Source organism: Oncorhynchus kisutch, unplaced genomic scaffold (genome assembly GCF_002021735.2).
Source record: "Oncorhynchus kisutch isolate 150728-3 unplaced genomic scaffold, Okis_V2 Okis04b-Okis11a_hom, whole genome shotgun sequence".
NCBI lineage: Eukaryota > Metazoa > Chordata > Actinopteri > Salmoniformes > Salmonidae > Oncorhynchus > Oncorhynchus kisutch.
Genome location: NW_022261981.1, coordinates 5,540,283 through 5,561,022, shown reverse-complemented (window position 1 = coordinate 5,561,022; position 20,740 = coordinate 5,540,283). Strand labels below are relative to the sequence as shown.

At 42.7% G+C, this 20,740-nt stretch overlaps 1 protein-coding gene across 4 annotated transcripts; it reads right to left on the bottom strand.

The window, feature by feature from the left end:
• Nucleotides 1-489: 489 nt before the first annotated feature.
• Nucleotides 490-11,558, bottom strand: LOC109878110 (acyl-CoA desaturase-like). 4 transcript variants are annotated; one of them, XM_031813185.1, is made up of 6 exons: nucleotides 11,276-11,331; nucleotides 10,847-11,107; nucleotides 9,994-10,124; nucleotides 6,275-6,480; nucleotides 2,337-2,569; nucleotides 490-1,230 (listed from the first exon to the last, which is right to left on the bottom strand). In XM_031813185.1, exons 1-6 carry the CDS (start codon nucleotides 11,307-11,309, stop codon nucleotides 1,025-1,027), a joined length of 1,071 nt encoding a protein of 356 aa, XP_031669045.1. In that variant the 5' UTR covers nucleotides 11,310-11,331; the 3' UTR covers nucleotides 490-1,024. The 4 variants fall into 4 exon arrangements, with proteins under 4 accessions (XP_031669045.1, XP_031669047.1, XP_031669046.1 ...); XM_031813187.1 differs by lacking the exon at nucleotides 11,276-11,331 and adding an exon at nucleotides 11,387-11,558 and having other exon boundaries at nucleotides 573-1,230; nucleotides 10,847-11,135; XM_031813186.1 differs by lacking the exon at nucleotides 11,276-11,331 and adding an exon at nucleotides 11,387-11,557 and having other exon boundaries at nucleotides 573-1,230.
• Between the last annotated feature and the right edge of the window lie 9,182 nt (nucleotides 11,559-20,740).

Sequence of the window (20,740 nt, the reverse complement as noted above, 5' to 3'; positions counted from 1 at the left end):
TTTCAGGACTCTATTCCTCATTAATATCCAGTAAATCATTGAGTATTAAAGTAACTTCCAGATTTTTATGAATTAGTTTCCCTTCCAATTAAAAAAAAAGAAGTCTGTTCAAAAGCAGCTTTTCTGTGTTGGAATGGTGTGGGCGTATCTACCGGTCATTAAAAATATTCATGTGAGTAAACCGCTGATTGGCCAGCACTTCATACTCTATGAGGAAATAGCAAGGCTTTTTTAAACCGTCTGTTTGAGATATAACTTTGAATTGGAGTTTTTGCTTTGGCCACAAATACAAGTATAGGACGAGTCCACAACATTATTTGGGTTTGAGTAAACAGAATATGACCTTTTAAAAGTGAGACTTTCACTGGACAGTTACTTTGAGAATAGAAAAGTATCTGTGTTGGTTGCACGACCCACATTACATGAAAGCTATGGACACAACTGACAGCTTCACTTCAAGACGGGAGATTTAAAAGGTGTCACAACAAACAAGTTTAAAATGTTATTTTTTCTTATTTCTTATTTTTTAAAGCTTTCTTATTTTTCCAATCTCTCCTTTAATACTTGACAGCAGTATTAAAGAGAAACTCTGGATTGATTGCCTAGGCAACATCAATGTAACATTGCAGCAGAAGAAGAATTCACAGCTCATGAACACCTCCTCCAGCCTACTGAGGGAGGCTCGACCAATGGCAGCATACCAGCTTTGGCAACAGACAGATTTGGACCATTTCACACAACAGACTATTTGCTGCAGCGAAGAAGAAATGAAACAGTAAAACGTAAGGTGATTAAAGTCCTTATTTTAAAAGCTAACATGAATCTTTAAGAACTCTTTAGGAAATCTGTAAAAAGCTCACAAAGGAGAAGAGTGAAGCTGTGACTGTAGCTACAAGATAGAGAAGCATCTCTCAAAATTACACTGCAAACTAAACTTTTGTCGGTTTTATATATATGTATTTCTTTTTATTATTTTTTACATCGGTTTTTGTTTTGGAGCTTTTTTGAGATTGGGGACAACCTCCTAGCCACTCCGGTTCCGGGTGCTTCCGTCCCCAGTGCGCTGAGCCCGGGCCAGCACTATTTCAGTGGACACTCTCTTGCGGTCCTTTGCCAGGCCGAGGAAACACATGAAGTCGATGAAACAGGTGGTCAGGTTCAGTTTGCAGCCAAACTCACTTGATGCATAATCATATGGGAAGGTGTGGTGATAGTTATGGAACCCCTCACCTGAAAGTGACAGGAAACCACAGTCAGGATAACCGTTGGCCGTTATTTACACAGAATCATATATTCAAGATATCTTGTAAGATGTGAACACCCACACATGGTTTGATATAGAGCTACTATAAATATTATTTTCTGTCAACTCAAAAACCAAAAGTTCATAAACTTGCTCTTCATCGACAATGAACAACCAATCCCCTTTGGATCTCTTTGACAAACAGGTGGAATCAAAGTAAACTGACAGCAGGTTAAAAACATATCACGTGTTTAATATCACCCAGGAAGGTAATTACAAGCACAGAAGTCAACGCTCGTTCTGTTAGGCTACTGGTCTGCGATAATTGTGTAGTATAGAGTCATTTATTTAGTTATTTACCCCGTTTTCAATTTTATGGTTTCCAATTGGTAGTTACAGTCTTGTCTCATCGCTGCAACTCCCCTACGGACTCAGGGGAGGCGAAGGTCAAGAGCCGTGCGTCCTCCGAAACACAACCCGGCCAAGCCACACTGCTTCTAGACAAAACGGCCACTTAACCCGGAAGCCAATCGCACTAATGTGTCGGAGGAAACGCCGTACACCTGGTGACCGTGTCAGCGTGCACTGCGCCCGGTCCGCCACAGGAGTCGCTAGTGCATGACGGGACAAGGATATCCCTGCCGGCCAAACCCTCCCCTAACTCAGACGACGCTGGGCCAAACCCTCCCCTAACCCAGACGACGCTGGGCCAAACCCTCCCCTAACTCAGACGACGCTGGGCCAAACCCTCCCCTAACCCAGACGACGCTGGGCCAAACCCTCCCCTAACCCAGACGACGCTGGGCCAAACCCTCCCCTAACCCAGACGACGCTGGGCCAAACCCTCCCCTAACCCAGACGACGCTGGGCCAATTGTGCGCTGCCCCACGGGTCTCCCGGTCGCGACAGAGCCTGGACTCGAACCCAGAATCTCTAGCGGCACAGCTAGCAATGCGATGCAGTGCCTTAGACCACTGCATCACTCAGGAGACCCCAGTATAGAGTCATCTATGATATAACTACCATGTTATAAAGGAGCGACTTAATGAAAGATCTTAAGATCTTTTAAAATGGCAAGAGGTAGCTAACATACCTATGGCACTAAGGGTGACAAACTTGTTCTCTCTGGGGTTGATGTTGGTGTCGTAGGGCCGGTTTCCCCACATGTGGGCAGCACTGTTGACCAGCCAGGTAGCGTTCAGTACCAGGGTGTACCTCAGCAGACCCGGCACGAAGTAGCCCAGCCACAGGCTCTCTCCCCACAGGCACCAAGGAACAAACATGGGGATGGAGAAGCACATCAGCACCACTGACATCTTGTAATACCTGTGGAGAAGACCAGAGAACAGAGACATATCCTCTATGACATCATGTAATACCTGTGGTACGGAGGCAGCAACAGAAGATACATGTCTATTCAAACTGTCAGTGTAACAGCATTTACTCTCCGTGGGGTCCGGCAACATGAAGGCAGTTATACAATTGTGAAAAACATCACAATACATTCATAACAGATTTCACCACACACTGTGTGTCCTCAGGCCCCTACTCCACTACCACATATCTACAACACACTGAGTGTCCTCAGGCCCCTACTCCACTACCACATATCTACAACACACTGTGTGTCCTCAGGCCCCTACTCCACTACCACATATCTACAACACACTGAGTGTCCTCAGGCCCCTACTCCACTACCACATATCTACAACACACTGTGTGTCCTCAGGCCCCTACTCCACTACCACATATCTACAACACACTGAGTGTGTGTCCTCAGGCCCCTACTCCACTACCACATATCTACAACACACTGAGTGTGTGCCCTCAGGCCCCTACTCCACTACCACATATCTACAACACACTGAGTGTGTGCCCTCAGTCCCCTACTCCACTACCACATATCTGCAACACACTGAGTGTGTGCCCTCAGGCCCCTACTCCACTACCACATATCTACAACACACTGAGTGTGTGCCCTCAGGCCCCTACTCCACTACCACATATCTACAACACACTGAGTGTGTGCCCTCAGGCCCCTACTCTACTACCACACATCAGTCCAACAGACCTCTCTCTACAGGACCCAACACAGCAGATAGACTGTCAGTCTGGCAGACCTCTCTCTACAGGACCCAACACAGCAGATAGACCTCTCTCTACAGGACCCAACACAGCACATAGACCTCTCTCTACAGGACCCAACACAGCACATAGACCTCTCTCTACAAGACCCAACACAGCAGATAGACTATCAGTCTAACAGACCTCTCTCTACAGGACCCAACACAGTAGATAGACTATCAGTCTAACAGACCTCTCTCTACAGGACCCAACACAGTAACACTGTCTCGGCTGGCAGCCTCTTCTTTGACAGATGATCACATTATTCCTATTCCTAACCTTCTGAGTCATACTGGTGATCTAACTATGAACAGGACAGGTTTAGTGGGGAGTCATACTGGTGATCTAACTATGAACAGGACAGGTTTAGTGGGGAGTCATACTGGTGATCTAACTATGAACAGGACAGGTTTAGTGGGGAGTCATACTGGTGATCTAACTATGAACAGGACAGGTTTAGTGGGGAGTCATACTGTTGATCTAACTATGAACAGGACAGGTTTAGTAGGGAGTCATACTGGTGATCTAACTATGAACAGGACAGGTTTAGTGGGGAGTCATACTGGTGATCTAACTATGAACAGGACAGGTTTAGTGGGGAGTCATACTGGTGATCTAACTATGAACAGGACAGGTTTAGTGGGGAGTCATACTGGTGATCTAACTATGAACAGGACAGGTTTAGTGGGGAGTCATACTGGTGATCTAACTATGAACAGGACAGGTTTAGTGGGGAGTCATACTGGTGATCTAACTATGAACAGGACAGGTTTAGTGGGGAGTCATACTGGTGATCTAACTATGAACAGGACAGGTTTAGTGGGGAGTCATACTGGTGATCTAACTATGAACAGGACAGGTTTAGTGGGGAGTCATACTGGTGATCTAACTATGAACAGGACAGGTTTAGTAGGGAGTCATACTGGTGATCTAACTATGAACAGGACAGGTTTAGTGGGGAGTCATACTGTTGATCTAACTATGAACAGGACAGGTTTAGTAGGGAGTCATACTGGTGATCTAACTATGAACAGGACAGGTTTACTTCTGAGTCATACTGGTGATCTAACTATGAACAGGACAGGTTTAGTGGGGAGTCATACTGGTGATCTAACTATGAACAGGACAGGTTTAGTGGGGAGTCATACTGGTGATCTACAGTGCCTTGCGAAAGTATTCGGCCCCCTTGAACTTTGCGACCTTTTGCCACATTTCAGGCTTCAAACATAAAGATATAAAACAGTATTTTTTTGTGAAGAATCAACAACAAGTGGGACACAATCATGAAGTGGAACGACATTTATTGGATATTTCAAACTTTTTTAACAAATCAAAAACAGAAAAATTGGGCGTGCAAAATTATTCAGCCCCCTTAAGTTAATACTTTGTAGAGCAACCTTTTGCTGCGATTACAGCTGTAAGTCGCTTGGGGTATGTCTCTATCAGTTTTGCACATCGAGAGACTGAAATTTTTTCCCATTCCTCCTTGCAAAACAGCTCGAGCTCGAGGTTGGATGGAGAGCATTTGTGAACAGCAGTTTTCAGTTCTTTCCACAGATTCTCGATTGGATTCAGGTCTGGACTTTGACTTGGCCATTCTAACACCTGGATATGTTTATTTTTGAACCATTCCATTATAGATTTTGCTTTATGTTTTGGATCATTGTCTTGTTGGAAGACAAATCTCCGTCCCAGTCTCAGGTCTTTTGCAGACTCCATCAGGTTTTCTTCCAGAATGGTCCTGTATTTGGCTCCATCCATCTTCCCATCAATTTTAACCATCTTCCCTGTCCCTGCTGAAGAAAAGCAGGCTCAAACCATGATGCTGTCACCACCATGTTTGACAGTGGGGATGGTGTGTTCAGGGTGATGAGCTGTGTTGCTTTTACGCCAAACATAACGTTTTGAATTGTTGCCAAAAAGTTCAATTTTGGTTTCATCTGACCAGAGCACCTTCTTCCACATGTTTGGTGTGTCTCCCAGGTGGCATGTGGCAAACTTTAAATGACACTTTTTATGGATATCTTTAAGAAATGGCTTTCTTCTTGCCACTCTTCCATAAAGGCCAGATTTGTGCAATATACGACTGATTGTTGTCCTATGGACAGAGTCTCCCACCTCAGCTGTAGATCTATGCAGTTCATCCAGAGTGATCATGGGCCTCTTGGCTGCATCTCTGATCAGTCTTCTCCTTGTATGAGCTGAAAGTTTAGAGGGACGGCCAGGTCTTGGTAGATTTGCAGTGGTCTGATACTCCTTCCATTTCAATATTATCGCTTGCACAGTGCTCCTTGGGATGTTTAAAGCTTGGGAAATATTTTTGTATCCAAATCCAGCTTTAAAGTTCTTCACAACAGTATCTCGGACCTGCCTGGTGTGTTCCTTGTTCTTCATGATGCTCTCTGCGCTTTTAACGGACCTCTGAGACTATCACAGTGCAGGTGCATTTATACGGAGACTTGATTACACACAGGTGGATTGTATTTATCATCATTAGTCATTTAGGTCAACATTGGATCATTCAGAGATCCTCACTGAACTTCTGGAGAGAGTTTGCTGCACTGAAAGTAAAGGGGCTGAATAATTTTGCACGCCCAATTTTTCTGTTTTTGATTTGTTAAAAAAGTTTGAAATATCCAATAAATGTCATTCCACTTGATGATTGTGTCCCACTTGTTGTTGATTCTTCACAAAAAAATACAGTTTTATATCTTTATGTTTGAAGCCTGAAATGTGGCAAAAGGTCGCAAAGTTCAAGGGGGCCGAATACTTTCGCAAGGCACTGTAACTATGAACAGGACAGGTTTAGTGGGGAGTGTCTTCACAGATTATGAAGTGAACAGAAAGTTATGAAAAAGAGAATTCAAGGAATACGGTTGAAATGGATCGTCAGGAAGGAACACCTACTTCCTCTGGAACATGACGACCTTGTCAGCCTTCAAGTCACTGAGCTCCAGCTTCTTCCCCTTCTCAATGACGTCTGGGTGTTTACGCACCAGGAGCCAACCGATGTGGGCGAAGAAGAACCCTCGGACGGCGTTGTGCGGATCGGCATCGGTCTCTGAAAACTTGTGGTGAACTCTGTGGTCCCGAGCCCATTCAAAGATGTCATTCTGTAGTGGGGAGCACAAAGACAAATACATAGAATCCATAGAACGGGCCTGATGGCATAATGGGTGGACTTGGCAGCCATTTTGAGTGTACCATTGTAGTGGGGGGCACAAAGACAAATACATAGAATCCATAGAACGGGCCTGATGGCATAATGGGTGGACTTGGCAGCCATTTTGAGTGTACCATTGTAGTGGGGGGCACAAAGACAAATACATAGAATCCATAGAACGGGCCTGATGGCATAATGGGTGGACTTGGCAGCCATTTTGAGTGTACCCATGTCTAGGTCGTTAACATACTGGTTAAGACAGCGGAATAATTCCATGCAGAGCGTTCGAAAAGGAAACAAATTCATTGGACCGGTGCTGATTCTACAGGATGAGCATTGAACACGTGACCAGCGGTCGGGACATCAAGTAATAAAAGTGGATGTCGATCATTTGAAAAACGTTTAAATGACCAGAACGACAGTTATTCTGTGTTTACTGAGTAGTTAGCTGAAATGAACTACGATTGTGTTTATTCTCCACTTTCATGGCGAACTTTCAGTACGGCTAAAATTCACTTGCAGTCCTTTTTAATCGCTAATCCTGTAGAATCAGCAACGCGACGCTGGTCCAATGAATTTGTTTATTTTCAAACGCTTCTGCATGGAATTATTACATTGGCCTAAACGTTGTTAGTTTCAAACTAGACCTATCCAGGAAATAAAAACAGGAAGTGTACCTTTCAATCTTTGCTGTGTTGTCAACTCAAATTACATTCCATTGCATGTGACATATACAGGGCCTTGGGTAAGTTTTCAGACCCATTCACTTCTTCCAAACGTTTGTTAGGTTACAGCCTTAATCTAAAATGGATTTGAAAAATAATTCTAATCAATCTACACACAATACCCCATAATGACAAAGCAAAAATATATATACAGTGTATAGATTTTAAAAAACAAACATTTTTGCTAATGTATGAAAAAAACAACAACGGAAATATCACATTTACATAGGTATTCAGACCCTTTACTCTGTACTTTATTGAAGCACCTTTGGCAGCGATTACAGCCTCGAATCTTCTTGGGTGTGACGCTACAAGCTTGGCACACCTGTATTTGGGGAGTTTCTCCCATTCTTCTCTGCAGATCCTCTCAAGCTCTGTCAGGTTGGATAGGGAGTGTCGCTGCACAGCTATTTTCAGGTCTCTCCAGAGATGTTCAATCGGGTCCAAGTCCGGGCTCTGGCTGGGCCACTCAAGGACATTCAGAGACTTGTCCCGAAGCCATTCCTGCGTCGTCTTGGCTGTGCTTAGGGTCATTGTCCCGTTGGAAGGTGAGGTCCTGAGCGCTCTGGAGCAGATTTTCATCAAGGACCTCTCTGTACTTTGCTCTGTTCATCTCTGCCTTGATCCTGACTATTCTCCCAGTCCCTGAAAAACATCCCAATAACATGATGCTGCCACCACCATGCTTCACAGTAGGAATGGTTCCAGGTTTCCTCCAGACATGATCCTGCCACCACCATGCTTCACAGTAGGAATGGTTCCAGGTTTCCTCCAGACATGATGCTGCCACCACCATGCTTCACCGTAGGGATGGTTCCAGGTTTCCTCCAGACATGATGCTGCCACCACCATGCTTCACTGTCGGGATGGTTCCAGGTTTCCTCCAGACATGATGCTGCCACCACTATGCTTCACCGTAGGGATGGTTCCAGGTTTCCTCCAGACATGATGCTGCCACCACTATGCTTCACCGTAGGGATGGTTCCAGGTTTCCTCCAGACATGATGCTGCCACCACCATGCTTCACCGTAGGGATGGTTCCAGGTTCCCTCCAGACATGATGCAGCCACCACCATGCTTCACCGTAGGGATGGTTCCAGGTTTCCTCCAGACATGATGCTGCCACCACCATGCTTCACCGTAGGGATGGTTCCAGGTTCCCTCCAGACATGATGCTGCCACCACCATGCTTCACCGTAGGGATGGTTCCAGGTTTCCTCCAGACATGATGCTGCCACCACCATGCTTCACCGTAGGGATGGTTCCAGGTTTCCTCCAGACATGATGCTGCCACCACCATGCTTCACCGTAGGGATGGTTCCAGGTTTCCTCCAGACATGATGCTGCCACCACCATGCTTCACTGTCAGGATAGTTCCAGGTTTCCTCCAGACGTTATTCAGGCCAAAGAGTTTAATAATCTTGGTTTCATCATAGATTCTTGTTTCTCATGGTCTGAGTCTTTAGGTTCCTTTTGGCAAACTCCAAGCAGGCTGTTTTTATTTATTTGTTTATTATTTAACCTTTATTTAACTAGGCAAGTCAGTTAAGAACTAATTATTATTTAAAATGACGGCCTACCAAAAGGACACAACACTACATAAAGAGAGGCCTAAGACAACAACATAGCAAGGCAGCAAGACATGACAAAACAACATGGTAGCAACACAACATGGTAGCAGCACAAAACATGGTACAAACATTATTGGGCACAGACAACAGCACAAAGGGCTGTCATGTGCCTTTTACTGAAGAGTGGCTTCCATCTGGCCACTCTACAATAAAGGCCTGATTGGTGGAGTGCTGCAGAGATGGTTGTCCTTCTGGAAGGTTCTCCCATCTTCACAGAGGAACTCTGTCAGTGTGACCATCGAGGTTCGTCGTCACAGCCCTGACCAAGGCCCTTCTCCCCCGATCGCTCAGTTTGGCCGTGAGGCCAGCTACAACTAGTCTTGTTGGTTCCAAACTTCTTCCATTTAAGAATGATGGTGGCCACTGTGTTTAAGGGGACCTTCAATGCTGCAGGGATGTTTTGGTACCCTTCCCCAGATCGGAGCCTCAACACAATCCTGTCTCGGAGCTCTAAGGACAATTCCTTCAACCTCATGGCTTGGTTTTTGCTCTGACATGCACTGTCAACTGTGGGACTTATATAGACAGGTGTGGGTCTTTCCAAATCATGTCCAATCAATTGAATTTACCACAGGTTGATTCCAATCAAGTTGTAGAAATGTCTCAAGGATGATCAATGGAAACAGGATGCACCTGAGCTCAATTTTGAGTTTCATAGCAAAAGGTCTGAATACTTATGTAAATAAGTATATATATATATATTATATATTATAATTATTTTTTATACATTAGCAAAAATATCTCAAAACCTGTTTTCGCTTTGTCATTATGGGGTATTGTGTGTATACAAATATATTTCAACCCAATTTAGATTACGGCTGTAACGTAACAAAATGTGTATAAAGTCAAGGGGTCTGAATCCTTTCCAAAGGCACTGTAAATTAGCATAATTTGAATGAACATTCTACATTACAGCCTGATCTCACGAGCAGCTCACATTCTGACTGCATGCAGTCGTCTGCTTGACCAGGCTAACAGAATGATACTTCGGGGAAAGTTTGTTCATCATAACAATGGAAGAGGTTTTTGTGTGTGTACCGCTATTGTCTGTCTTCTGATGTTCAACCCGGTTCAATAAAGGTGAAGTGAGAAAGACCCATGTTGTACCTGAAAGGCCATGGAGTTGGCAGTGGCAAGGAAGATTCTGAGAGGTAACGAGGCCTTGTAGGACCTGTGGCTCCATAGCCGGTGAGCCCCCGCAGTCACTCCTAAAGCACTTGTTAAAAAGCAAAACACAACTGTGTGGAAAGAGAGAGAACAAGGAAGATAAGAGGAACAAAATATATTTCAATGGTCAGATGACAACAGCTCCTTGCGCAGAATCATTTGCATGATTAAACCGAGGAAACACGACAATAAACATGAATAGCATCAGGTGGCAGAGAATGGGTCCTGTACTCTCTGGTTTTCCCAAAAACATTCATTCATTTGTTTGCCATCTAATCCAGAAAAAGGGTCTGCTATTCCATAACAGAGTATAAACGAGCGATAGTGAATAATAATATACACCGTCAAACAGAGTGGAAGGGTCAACAGATTAGAATGTCTCTTTTCCATAGAATCATTCATTTGGAGTTTATCTCCGGGATACAAATCAAATCACATTTTATTTGTCACATACACATGGTTAGCAGATGTTAATGCGAGTGTAGCGAAATGACCGCGTACGTCATATTTGGAATAAGAGTTTTTTTTAATGAATGCATAATAACAATTGTATCTAGAACTTTCTACATGTCTGGTTATTATAGTATTACATTTGCTGAGAAATGACAACCATCCGTGTTCACCAGCAGGGGAGAGAGAAAGAGGCAGGGAGTTTGCGCTACGCAGCACTGAAGACTGGCGAATCCAGCTGTGCTGTGTGCCCAATCCGAGGTGAAAATTAACTACGCAATAAAAACAATATGAAAACTCAGTTCATTTGAAATAACAAGTGGGTTAGCTTTATCATACTTACACCAAGCCCAGGTCAAAACATGAGCAGATGGGACGAGGGTGATGCCGTACACGGCTCCAATGTGCAATAAAGTCATCAATATGATATTTCTCCACACGATTATCATTGAAGGTTTAGGACCTTCTTTCTCTTTGTACGTTTCATCAAACACATCATCTCTTTTTGTCGCCGATTCTGCGAGCACATCACCGTTCCTGTGTCTCCCCGGACCCTCTATCTCCGTGTCAGTCATCCTCGCCGTGATTTTGTTGATGAATGAAACTGGCAACGAAAGCAGACATTTTGTTACCTTCAAAATAACGAGACAACACAACAGTCATAAAATAGTGGCGTGAATGTGAATTAAATGTAATGTTTCTGCAGAAATTGACATTTGTAACTAATGTCACTCGAAATTGTGGTTAAACGTTGCACGATGGTAACAAAAACCTGTCTGTTGCTGGGTGATGCTGAACACTGGCATCAAGACACCGCGTACGTCAGTTAACTAATGTTGGATGAAACATCCCCGTATTATATTAAATTAAATATCAAACGTACCTTATGAAGACTACTTCTGTTAATTGATGCGAACAAATATGACAGAATCCAGTTTCAAATGGTGGTAAACGGCACTGAATTGAAAATCATATAATAACACTGTGATGACCTAAGTTCCAGTGTTGCTGAAGCCGTTTACCTTGCTAGGTGCTCCGGGGTTTGGAGAAGATATTTGCGAGACTGTAATTGGACAAGCTGGGTTTGATACCACCTTTCTCGCCTCGTTTCATTGGTTGCCCTGTTATCTGATGTTCACGTTGTTATAAGAACTTGTTAATAGAATATTCTCATCATTTACATAATAATATACTACAGTCTGGTTTTCATGTCTATGCATAGTCACATGTACAAATTACCTCGACTAACCTGTACCCCCGCACATTTACTCGGTACCGGTACCCCCTGTATATAGCCTCGTTATTGTTATTTTATTGTGTTACTTTTGTTTGTTTTTTTGGTAAATATTTTCTTAACTATTTCTTGAATTGCACTGTTGGTTAAAAGAGCTTGTAAATACGCATTTCACGGTAAGGTCTAAACATGTTGTATTCGACGCATGTGACAAATAAAGTTGGATTTGATAAATGACTACAGTACAGTTCTGTACTCCCCCCCCCCCCCCCCTACCTCAAAGATGAATATTGGATGGAGAAAGTGTAGGCCTACTTTAGTCACATCTCATTAATACGATATTGATCAATAATAATCTATTGTACAGGTTTACACAAATAGTTTAGATGTTTTATTGGATTGGCACTCTAGAAATGTAATGCAATACTGACAATACCAGTAGCCCATGCTAAAAACATCAAACGGTTGGTTTGGATCGTCAGTGATAGCGACACTGTCAGCATGATGGGACTATCTTCAGCCATTAGATAGTAGATAGGCTAGTCGTTCCTCCGCTCTCTGTTTCAGCTTTGCCATGTGATGTTACCACGTCTAGTGCTGTGCTTCCCACACCTATATGTTGAATTCCACAGGAAGCCTCAGAATGTCACACCACATTTCAGTGGCTTCGGTGGTTCATGCGCTTTGTGATAATAGGCATGTCTTTAATGTGCTTGATTAATTCATCATATATTTTTTTAATATCACCACTTTCATTCAAACACTGAAGAAAGAGGAGAAGAATACTTCGTCCATTGATACAGCCACACCCACACCCACACGGTTGCCCTGCAATGATGGGAATGCAGTGAGAGATGATGTCTAAGATTGCTTGATTTGGGCCGGAGCTGTCTCGAGCTCCGTACCCGGACTTCACATTTTTTGGTAATTGCAAACCAGCTCCTCTATAAAACAAAGTAGCATGTCGCCGGCGCAGATTCACACACCGAGGCAAAACACGGTGATCAAAACGGAATGGAAGGCGGGATCTGTATTGAATAGCAATGAAAATTGGGCATTCATTTCCTGATTCCGCTTTGTTGAAATTGATTTGCCGCTAGTCTGTGAAACTATGCATGACTGTAGGCTGTCCCAGATTGTGCAGATTGAAAATGCACCAGCCTGAAATGGCATGGTGTCAAATTAGGGTTTTTAAGGTCATGAAAGGTAATTGAAATGAGTTGAATAATTTTTGTTAATATAATTAATTAATGAAGGCACACTTTTAAATATGATCAATCACTTAAAAATCGACATATCAGCCATTACCGGAAAGACCATTCATTGCGTGACTGTTGTACGCTGCACGTGTGAGAGTATGAGTGGTCTGTTGCCCGAGGGGAGAGAGCGCGGCAATTCAGCAGCAGGTATAACATAATGACAGACAACAGACTAACTACCCTGAACTAAAATATAAACGCAACATGCAACAATTTAAAATATTTTTTACTGAGTTTACAGTTCATATAAGAAAATCAGTTAATTGAAATACATTCATTAGGCCCGAATCTATAGATTTCACATGACTGGGAATACAAATATGCAACTGTTGGTCACAGATACCGTGTGGATCAGAAAACCAGTATCTGGCAGCGGCGCAACAAGTCCCCACCACATTCCCCTATTTCATCATTGGAATGTGATACAAACCTAGGAAAAGGTGTGCTTTAGGACCATGCAGACGTTTGGAGTGTTTATCTGTCTGGATTTTACAAAAAAAATATATATATATTTATGCTCGGAAGTTTACATAGACTTAGGTTGGAGTCATTAAAACTAGATTTTCAACCACTCCACACATTTCTTGTTAACAAACTATAGTTTTGGCAAGTCGGTAAGAACATCTACTTTGTGCATGACACAAGTAATGTTTCCAACAATTGTTTACAGACTTATAATTCACTGTATCACAATTCCAGTGGGTCAGAAGTTTACATACACTAAGTTGACTGTGCCTTTAAACAGCTTGGAAAATTCCAGAAAATGATGTCATGGCTTTAGAAGCTTCTGATAGGCTAATTGACATCATTTGAGTCAATTGGAGGTGTACCTGTGGATGTATTTCAAGGCCTACCTTCAAACTCAGTGCCTCTTTGCTTGACATCATGGGAAAATCAAAAGAAATCAGCCAAGACCTCAGAAAAAAATTGTAGACCTCCACAAGTCGGGTTCATCTTTGGGAGCATTTTCCAAATGCCTGAAGATACCACGTTCATCTGTACAAACAATAGTACGCAAGTATAAACACCATGGGACCACGCAGCCATCATACTGCTCAGGAAGGAGACGCGTTCTGTCTCCTAGAGATTAACGTACTTTGTTGCGAAAAGGAAGGTACGAAAGTATCTATATCCACAGTAAATCGAGTCCTATATCGACATAACCTGAAAGGCTGCTCAGCAAGGAGGAAGCCACTGCTCCAAAACCGCCATAAAAAAGCCAGACTACGGTTTGCAACTGCACATGGTGACAAAGATCGTACTTTTTGGAGAAATGTCCTCTGGTCTGATGAAATAAAAGTAGAACTGTTTGGCCATAATGACCATCGTTATGTTTGGAGGAAAAAGGGGGAGGCTTGCAAGAACACCATCCCAATCGTGAAGCACGGGGGTGGCAGCATCATGTTGTGGGGGTGCTTTGCTGCAGGAGGGACTGGTGCACTTCACAAAATAGATGGCAATGAGGGAGGAAAATTATGGGGATATATTGAAGCAACATCTCAAGACATCAGTCAGGAAGTTAAAGCTTGGTCGCAAATGGATTTTCCAAATGGACAATGACCCCAAGCATACTTCCAAAGTTGTGTCAAAATGGCTTAACGACAACAAAATCAAGGTATTGGAGTGGCCATCACAAAGCCCTGACCTTAATCCTATAGAAAATGTGTGGTCAGAACTGAAAAGCCATGTGCGAGCAAGGAGGCCTACAAACCTGACTCAGTTACACCAGCTCTGTCAAGAGGATTGGGCCATTGGCAGGTAGCTTGTGGAAGGCTACCTGAAACATTTGACCCAAGTTAAACAATTTAAATGCAATGTTACCAAATACTAATTGAGTGTATGTAAACTTCTGACCCACTGGGAATGTGATGAAAGAAATAAAAGCTGAAATAAATCATTCTCTCTTCTATGATTCTGACATTTCACATTCTTAAAATAAAGTGGTGATCCTAACTGACCTAAGACAGGGAATTTTTACTAGGATTAAATGCCAGGAATTGTGAAAAACGGAGTTGAAATGTATTTGGCTGAGGTGTATGTAAACTTCTGACGTCAACTGTATGCCCCCCCCCCCCACACTTCTAAAACCAATGTTGTGCCCCTTGTATCTGGTGTGACCACCATTTACCTAATGCAGCAAGACGCATCTCATTCTCATGGAGTTGATCAGGCTGTTGACTGTGGAATGCTGTCCCACTCCTCTTCAATGGCTGTGCGAAGTTGCTGGATATTGGCGGGACCTGGAACACGCTGTCGTACACATAGATCCACAGCATCCCAAACATTCTCAATAGATGACAAGTCTGGTGAGAATGCAGGCTATGGAAGAACAAACACAGTTTCAGCTTCTAGGAATTGTGTACAGATCCGTGTGACATGGGGCTGTGCATTATCATGCTGAAACATGAGGTAATGGAGGCGGATGAATGGCACGACAATGGACCTCAGGATCACCTCACAGTATCTCTGTGCATTTAAATTGCCATTGATAAAATGCAATTGTGTTCGTTGTCCACAGTTTATGCCTGCCCATACTATAACCCCACCGCAACCATTGGACACTGTGTTCACAACGTTGACATCAGCAAACGGCTCGCCCACACCACGCCATACACGTTGTCTGACATCTGCCTAGTACAGTTGAAACCGGGATTCAAGGTCAAGACCCTGGTGAGGACGACGAGCACACAAATGAGCTTCCCTGAGATGGTTTCTGACAGTCAATTGTCCAGGTGGCTGGTCTCAGACGATCCCGCAGGTGAAGAAGCCGAATGTGGAGGTCCTGGGTTGGCGTGGTTACACATGGTCTGCGGTTGTGAAGCCAGTTGGACTTACTGCCAAATTCTGGAGGCAGCTTATCGTAGAGAACATTAGATTCTCTGGCAACAGCTCTGGTGAACATTCCTGCAGTCAGCATGCCAATTGGACACTCCCTCAAAACCTGAGACATCTGTGACATTGCGTTGTGTGACAAAACTGCACATTTTAGAGTGGCCTTTTATTGTCCCCAGCACAAGGTTCACCTGTGCAATGATCATACTGTTTAATCAGCTTCTTGATATGCCAGACCTGTCATGTGGATAGATTATCTTGGCAATGGTTAAATGCTCACTAACGGGGATGTAAACAAATTTGTGCACAAAATTTGAGAGAAATAATATGTTTGTGCGTATGGAACATTTCTGGGATCTTTTATTTCAGCTCATGAAACATGGCACCAACCTTTTACATGTTGCATTCATATTTTTGTTCAGTGTAGATAGCCAATTCAAAACAACGTGTAGCAGTTATCTCTTGCTAGTTAATTATAACTAATGTTGTTGTTGCCTTTCCAGCCGCACTAGCCTAAATAAATCTGCACCGTTGGAAAACTGGGATTACCCTCTATTAAACCGTAGCCGTGTAATTGCGACAACAAAAAATGGTAAGAATTGACAAATGACTTGCTGTGCATCACAGGAGGTTGGTGGTACCCCAACTGGGGAGAACAGGCTCATGGTAATGACTGGAGTGGAATCAATGGAATGGTATCAAACACCTGGTTTCCATAGTTTCCAGGTGTTTGATGCCATTCCATTTGCTCCGTTCCTGTCATTATTATGTACTGTTCTCCCCTCAGCGGCCTCCTGTGCTGTGGATAGATATCTCCTGAAATATGAATATTTGAGCCTTATATATAAACAGTTAAGCCGTGTTCACATTGGCAGTTTGAAGTGACTCAAATCCTATTTATTTGCATAATCTTAGCTTGCTACATAACGTCTGAGTGATAGGAAGCACAAGCACCACCACTAATCAGCCTACACCCCTATGGCATACACCTGTTGTTACTATGACGACTAGGGTAGCCTTGTCTGCAAATGACTGCTGTCTGAACACACACAAATCCGATTTGGCCACGCTGTTTGGACAGTCAGTAGTCCAAAACAGATTTGGCCACGCTGTTTGGACAGTCAGTAGTCCAAATCCGATTTGGCCACGCTGTTTGAACAGTCAGTAGTCCAAATCCGATTTGGCCACGCTGTTTGAACAGTCAGTAGTCCAAAACGGATTTGAAAAACAAAACTGATTTGAGCATTAAAGCCTGCAGGAACAAGGCTTTAGATACCTTGCTTTGAAGTATCCTACCTTATCCATCTGATCAATATATCCATCTGCAATATATTATATCAAGGGTGGCAACCATCCTCCAGGATAACAGTGGTGAAAAAAGTATTCAATTCTCATACTGGAGTAAAGATACCTTAAAAGAAAATGACTCAAGTAAAAGTGAAAGTTACCCAGTAAAATACTACTTGAGTAAAAGTGAAAGTTACCCAGTAAAATACTACTTGAGTAAAAGTGAAAGTTACCCAGTAAAATACTACTTGAGTAAAAGTGAAAGTTACCCAGTAAAATACTACTTGAGTAAAAGTGAAAGTTACCCAGTAAAATACTACTTGAGTAAAAGTGAAAGTTACCCAGTAAAATACTACTTGAGTAAAAGTGAAAGTTACCCAGTAAAATACTACTTGAGTAAAAGTGAAAGTTACCCAGTAAAATACTACTTGAGTAAAAGTGAAAGTTACCCAGTAAAATACTACTTGAGTAAAAGTGAAAGTTACCCAGTAAAATACTACTTGAGTAAAAGTGAAAGTTACCCAGTAAAATACTACTTGAGTAAAAGTGAAAGTTACCCAGTAAAATACTACTTGAGTAAAAGTGAAAGTTACCCAGTAAAATACTACTTGAGTAAAAGTGAAAGTTACCCAGTAAAATACTACTTGAGTAAAAGTGAAAGTTACCCAGTAAAATACTACTTGAGTAAAAGTGAAAGTTACCCAGTAAAATACTACTTGAGTAAAAGTGAAAGTTACCCAGTAAAATACTACTTGAGTAAAAGTGAAAGTTACCCAGTAAAATACTACTTGAGTAAAAGTCTAAAAGTATTCTTAAATATACTTAACTATCAAAAGTGAATGTAATTGCTAAAATATACTTAAGTATCAAAAGTAAAAGTACCAATAATACAAAATTCCTTATATAAATTCCTTATATACAGCCAGGGTCACACGCCAACACTCAGACATCATTTAAAACAAAGCATTTGTGTTTAGTGAGTCCACCAGATCAGAGGCTGTAGGGGTGACCAGGGATGTTCTCTGTTTAGTGAGTCCTCCAGATCAGAGGCAGTAAGGATGACCAGGGATGTTCTCTGTTTAGTGAGTCCACCAGATCAGAGGCTGTAGGGGTGACCAGGGATGTTCTCTGTTTAGTGAGTCCTCCAGATCAGAGGCAGTAAGGATGACCAGGGATGTTCTCTGTTTAGTGAGTCCACCAGATCAGAGGTAGTAGGGACGACCAGGGATGTTGTCTGTTTAGTGAGTCCTCCAGATCAGAGGCTGTAGGGAGGACCAGGGATGTTCTCTGTTTAGTGAGTCCACCAGATCAGAGGCTGTAGGGAGGACCAGGGATGTTCTCTGTTTAGTGAGTCCACCAGATCAGAGGCTGTAGGGAGGACCAGGGACGTTCTCTGTTTAGTGAGTCCACCAGATCAGAGGCAGTAGGGACGACCAGGGATGTTCTCTGTTTAGTGAGTCCACCAGATCAGAGGCAGTAGGGACGACCAGGGATGTTCTCTTGATAAGTGTGCAAATTGGACCATTTTCTGTCCTGCTAAGCATTTAAAATGTAATGAGTACTTTTGGGTGTCAGGGAATATGTATGGAGTAAAAAGTACATTAGGAATTTTGTGAAGTAAAAGTAAAAAAGTTGTTAAAAAATAATACATAATAAAGTAGCCCAATAAACAACTTAAGTAGTACTTTAAAGTATTTATTACTTAAGTAGTACTTTAAAGTATTTATTACTTAAGTAGTACTTTAAAGTATTTATTACTTAAGTAGTACTTTAAAGTATTTATTACTTAAGTACTTTTCACCACTGCAGGATAGCTACTGGGTGTGCAGACTTGTTGTTCCAGCCCTGCTCTAACCACATTGTAGCCTAAACATCAGCTGCTCAACAGGACCTTGATAAGCAGACTTGGGTGTTTCAGGGATAGATCAAAAGTCAAGCCTGAACACCCAGAAGCTCTCCAGATGGAGGGTTGACCACATGTTGACAACATGCGACTAAGAGTGCAGGTCTACATTGTGGAGGTTAAGTGCCTTGATCAAAGGCACAACGGCCTACAGGGGATCAGACACCGTGTTAAACACCGTGACATCAGCTCAGGGATTTGATACAGCAACCTTTTGGTTACTAACACAATGCTCTAACCACTGGGCTAGCTGCTAAGGGCTTGTAAGTAAGCATTTCACGGTAAGGTCTACCTACACCTGTTGTATTCAGCATTTCACGGTAAGGTCTACCTACACCTGTTGTATTCAGCATTTCACGGTAAGGTCTACATACACCTGTTGTATTCAGCATTTCACGGTAAGGTCTACCTACACCTGTTGTATTCGCCGCAAATACATTTTTACTTGATTACTTAACAGATCCATGGCTGTGCCATCTTTGTCTTTGAGGCCAAAGCTCTCAGTAAATTGCAAGTGGAGGGTTTTCCTAAAATTCAAAGCTGGCTAGAGCTCTAGGAATCATGTCTGGGTAGGACTATGAATGTAGATATAACCTGCTCCCCAAATGGCACTCTATTGCCAAGATAGTGCTTAACTTGACCAGGGCCCTCTTTTCAAAAGTAGTGCACTATATAGGGAATATGGAGCCATTTGGGATATATCCCATATGACTCTGACACACCCCACCAACACAATAAGACTGTGTTCATTTCCCATTGGTGAATGTAGGATAATTACATATGCATTGTGTTTGATGGAGGTTATGGTTACGTCACCTTGTCAAGAAGAGGTTACTTTAGGTCATAATGGCACTAGGGCGGTTCACCTGGTAAAATCACCCGCACAACAGCTTACGTCGTCTGATTCAACACAACCAATCAGCATGCAGTTATTCAACATGTGTTCCCCTCTGACCAATCCTACGACATGCTTTCAAAGTGAGTGAAAACCTTAGCAAGGCATCACGTCTGAAGTAAATGAAAAAAGAATCCAACCTATAAATTACGGTCATTCCTATATGAGCTCATTGGGACGTCCCTACCCTAAACCCGAACTTTACCTATAATTTACATTCCCCTTAGATGATAGTGGCACAGATGGAACAATGAGCCAGATCTTTCACTGGCTGTATAAATGTGAAGAAACAGGTTGGAGTTTCCACTCACTACCAAATATGGTGATAAGAGGAAACCCCAATAGCCGGCTGTGGGAGAAGATGGAGCCAGATGGATTTTGGCCTACAATCTGCACATTTTCTCATCGATGAAACATTTGATCTCCATACGGTTTTCTGTTTCCAAATCTAGAGTCTGTAACAAACATAGTAGATGTTTTGTTGATTTTACGCTTTGCCAAATGTTTTAAAAATTGCGTTGTTTAAAAGGAGTGCAAGGGCGAATTTTGATATTGTACACGTACACGTCAGAGTAGGCGTTCCCTTAACAGAAATATGCAAATAAACTCTAGAACACGCCAATAGGATCTCACTAGCTCGTGCTTGGCTCTGGCCACCTCCTTCCTTGTTCTGCCCACTATGATTAATTTGCTCTCATTGGAAAGGACAGGCTCTGGTATATCTTGGGTTAGTTATAGAAATCTTTGATAGTGGGGTGACGTGTTCCCACCTTAAAACCTCCAGCTTTGTTGTATGGCTATAGCTGAGTTTTGGCGCCACCTACCTG

Coding starts and splice junctions, on each gene's coding strand:
- LOC109878110 (XM_031813185.1), bottom strand. CDS start 11,309: ATGCCAGTGTTCAGCATCACCCAGCAACAGACAG. Junction 11,108..11,275: donor CATCACCCAGCAACAGACAG/GTTTTTGTTACC, acceptor TTTCGTTGCCAG/TTTCATTCATCAACAAAATC. Junction 1,231..2,336: donor TGTCACCCTTAGTGCCATAG/GTATGTTAGCTA, acceptor TGTCACTTTCAG/GTGAGGGGTTCCATAACTAT.